Below are 4508 nucleotides of genomic sequence, written 5' to 3' on the forward strand. Positions count from 1 at the left end.
TGGCTGAGCGTGGTGCTGACAACACCAAGTCTAGGGTTAAGATCCCCTTACCGGTCATCTTTAAAAAAAAAAAAAAATACACACACACACACACACACACACACACACACACACAAAAACACCCACAAGTATAAGTGCATTTCAGATGTATACACAGATACATACTTTACATGGTCTAAAACAAGTTTAGACAAATCCAGATTGTACCTAATACTCATAAAAAAGTAGCATTCAGTTCTTACTGTCCATTAAGGTCAACTTAGAGCAGTAACAGACTGAAAAAGACCAGGTACTCTTGCAGAAACATCCTATGCCCTTGCTGGCATGTACCAATCCTTTCTAGCCCATTCCTTACTCTAGCTTACAGCCAAGTTGTAATTATCCATGAAGTGCAACAGGACAGGATCTGCTGTGTACCCAGAACCCTTTGAGTACCTGGCACACATCTCTAGGAAGTAACAGGTGCAAATCTAGTTTTTCAAATTCTACATCTTGACGTAACAAATACATATGACGGGACTTCAAAATATTTGTGAAAAATGGAATTAAAAGATAATACAAATCTTTCCATGAACTTTTTGAAATCCCCTCATATGCTACTTCCATTACAACTTTTAAATCATTGTGCCCCAGACCAGTGATTTTGAAGATGTGGTCTGCAAAGTCTCTGTGGCTTAAGATTATATGTCCCATAGATTGGCCCAGCAGTATACAGTTAATGAATTTTCCAATGTGTAATTATAATCTGCATTAAAAAGCACAAGAAATATACATTTAAAAAATATAGACACAATAAGGAGGATTTACTTGGCTATAAATTTAAAAGAACATTAATTTGGAGAGACACTTTCAAAATAGAGTAAGGACTACACACATGGATTCCAGGCCTTTTTTCCCACCCAAAATCATCCAGGTTAAATTTTAACTACTACAGGAGAACCCTAGGCTTCTAACTATTTCCATATTTACATGAGTTAATCATTTGCTTATAAACTTGAATGAAAACCAGATATCACTCGTTGTTGTCTCCTAAACATTTAGCACATGTTCTACTATTCTATACTGGTGTCATTTTTCACAGTGGCAAAAGGGCAAGGCTGGTAAAGTTATTGTCCATATACTGTCCACAGGGATCCTGTGCTCTGCTAAAGATTTTCTTGGACTGAAATATATAAAAATTACTTTTCCTTATTAATCAATTAAAATAAATACTGTACATTAGTAAAATAGCCAGTCCAAAAGTCAACTGGGATCAGCACTTCTCAAATGTTAATGTGATATGAATCAGCTGTATCTTATTAAAATGCAGATTCTGGTTCAGGAGGACTGCACTGGGCCTGAGATCTCCGTCTCTAACCAGCTTCTAGGTGATCTCACACTACCCATCTCCAGGCTGCTCTCTTGAGTGGCAAGGTCTTTCACAAAGTTCCTGGAAGGATTCATATTATCTTTTAATTCAATTTTTTCATGAACTTTCTGAAGTACCCTCTTAGATAACCCCAGAGACTATCATAAGTAGTGCTCAAAAATCATATTCTTGAAAACAGGTACTCAAGCAAACACATGTACATAAAGGTCCGCAGCAGCACAATAACCAGAAGACAGAAAACAGCTCATCAATGTCCACCAACGGATGGAGGGTAAGCAAATTACAGTACAGACACAATGCAATGTTATTCAGCCACACACACACACAAAAAAGAAGTACTGATACATGGTATGATGCAGATGAGCCTTGAAAATGTTAGGCTAAGTTAAAGCAGCCAGGCACAAAAGGGCATGCTATTTACATGATATGTCCAGAATAAATAAATCTGCAGAGACAGAACGTAGATTCAGATTCGTGGTGACCAGCGGCTGCGGGAGGGGAAAAAGGGAGCGAACGTGTATGTGGTTTCTCTCCAGAGTGATGAAAACGTTGCAGAACTAGACAGAGGTGGTGGTCATATAGCATCGTGAATATAGTAAATGCCACTGAATTGCTCATTTGAATATGGTTAATTTTATGTTCTGTCAATTTCACCTCAATTTCTTAAAATGGGAGAAAAATCATGTTCGTAAAATGGTGTTAAATACCAAAAAAAGATAAAACCCAAGATTCAATGACATACATAAAAATATTTCCCATTGCGATGTAACATTTCATACAGCCCACTCAAATCTCTGTCTTTCTTCATTGATGATATGCAGATATTTACCATGTCTACCACAGAATTGTCAGGAAAAGGGAAAAAATTATTCTTTTTTTTTTTTTTTCCCCTTTTTGTCTTTTTTTGTGACCGGTAACGGGATCGCAACCCTCGGTGTCGCGCCCGCACCGCGCTCAACCAGTGAGCGAACCGGTCTCCACATGGGACCCAAACCCTCGGCAGGAGTGCCGCCACACTCCCAAGCGCCGCACTCTACCAAGTGCGCCGCACTCTACCAAGTGCGCCACCGGGCCGGCCCAAAAATTATTCTGAAAACCCTAAAATACTATACAAACAAATAATGCTATGTTATTTTTACTATTGAGTGCATTTCTCAAATTGTGGTCTCAGGGCTAAGCAGTTAGTTCAGTCAGTTAGAGCATCGTGTTATAGATGAAGGTCAACAGTTCGGATCCTTGTACTAGCCAACCACCCCCCCACCCCCCAAAAAAGATCTGGTGATTACTGAAAACAGATATTGCAACTAAATTACCAAATCTCTGGATAGATATTAAGTCTTCTAGAAAACACTGTTTCTCACCTGTTTCCTTTACAATGAGACCAGTTCTGTTCAATGGTATTTATTATCCTTCACCTCTATCTTTAAGAAAATAAAACAAATAAATGTACCCTTCCATTCATTCCTTTTGTCTGAAATGCAAAGATCAATACTAAAGATCAATGCTTGAGAGAGAGAAAGCCTCTCCCATGCTCGTCACAGTCAGCAGCAGCTGTGCTTCAGTGTCTGCTACATTGGAAGAGGCAGCATCCACAGGGATTTTCTTTCACTCTAAGCCCTGCTCTCTTTGAGAGGCACAGGCGAGGCATGGAGTCATGGAACAGGTCCCTTTGCTCGGCATGAATCAAACACACAAGTATCTTAACTCAAGGAAAAAGATTGCTAAAGGCCTTCAAAAGTACACATTTAGTTATCCTTTTCACTCAAAATGCCACTACCCGTTCTCCCAACTTTCCCCATATCCAACCAATAAAGAGATAACAATCAACCTGATAAGAACCCTTTTTGCTAAAAGCACTTACTCCCTTCTGTGTTGAAGCAACAACACACAGCACAACTCACCGCAAAGATCTTTAACAAAGTTTTCATGTAGAGCTTTCGGATACCAAAAGAGACTCCAAAAATAGCTGGGACTATGATGAAAACGAGGAGGAGGGTGAAGAGGACAGTCAGGGAGATGCCCAGAAGGTTGACAATCAGGCTATCAAAAGGCAGCAACAGGAACATGGTGGAGGATCCAGGCAAGGCCAGGGCCCTCCGCCCCAAGAACACACCGCAGCCTTCAGATGGTCCTTTCCGAAAGCACCAGCCTGGGAAAGGAAGCAAGTCCCCAAAGGATATCAAACTCCATTCCAAAGTTCACATTATTCAACTGCCTCAGTAGAAGGCTTGGGAGCAGAATGATAGTAGAAAAGGGCCACAGCAGGCAACCCGAAAATGCCAGGTCTCCCCAGAACAGACGAGCCTTGGAGGTGAACAAGGCAGGATAAATCTTCAGTGAGAGCATCTGAGTCCAGGCTGAGTTTCTGTGTAGTGAGCAAAAAGGGAGTGGTCTCCGCTCTGTTATCCTTACTCTGCTTCCAAAGGTTTTACTTTTTTTTTCCTGCTCAAGAGCATTTAGCAGATAAATCTGCCCTGAAGATCTGTCATGGCCAGAAGTACCAAGAAGAGTTCCACTTGGTGCCAAAAAAGTCCTTATAACTCCTGTGCAGGGAGGATGGCTGCTGGCACTTCACAAGAAGGCTTTCGAACTTGAATATGTGGAAATTAAATAATCATTTTACTTAATATTTCTTAATAAGCTGAAAATCATGTTCACTGTATAGAGTTCATATCTGGTCCCATCCTCCCTCTAAAGAGGCTCCTGGTGCAGGCTGCTCCCAGGACCCTCCTACCTGAGAGCTACAGCCTTTGCCAGTAGGACACAGATGCTGGCACCGAATGTCTCATGTTGCCTGCGGTGAGCGTAACTCCAGACGTGTCTGGCATTGGCTTCCTCTGGACATTCTTCCCTCTAAGGCCCCCTTCTCAGTGGTGAGCTGGGTTCTTGGCAAAAAGTTGCTTAAACGCTGCCAATGCTGAGGGTGGAAAGAGAAACACTGTCAGTCACACAAATCAAGAGGAGAAACATCAATATGCTTTGGGGGCCACTGTTTCAGGGCAAGCCTATGGTCAGTGCCAGTTTCTCAAGTCATCAAGGTCAAAGGGACCAGGCAGAGGCAGTAGATGTTTCATATGGCTTTCAACTCCAACAATACATCTGTGGTCACCCAAACTTTTTGAACAGAAAATATATGTAT

General features: G+C 41.4%; 1 protein-coding gene across 1 annotated transcript in view; it reads right to left on the bottom strand.

The window, feature by feature from the left end:
- The window catches only part of AGPAT6 (1-acylglycerol-3-phosphate O-acyltransferase 6), a 25883-nt gene extending 21596 nt beyond the window's left edge, over positions 1-4287 (bottom strand). Inside the window, exon 1 of the mRNA XM_008568756.1 lies at positions 3271-4287. Within this exon, the coding sequence (XP_008566978.1) occupies positions 3271-3435 (165 nt within the window). The 5' untranslated portion in view covers positions 3436-4287. The remainder of the gene's footprint in view (positions 1-3270) is intronic.
- Between the last annotated feature and the right edge of the window lie 221 nt (positions 4288-4508).

This window comes from Galeopterus variegatus, unplaced genomic scaffold (genome assembly GCF_000696425.1).
Source record: "Galeopterus variegatus unplaced genomic scaffold, G_variegatus-3.0.2 Scaffold438, whole genome shotgun sequence".
Lineage (NCBI taxonomy): Eukaryota > Metazoa > Chordata > Mammalia > Dermoptera > Cynocephalidae > Galeopterus > Galeopterus variegatus.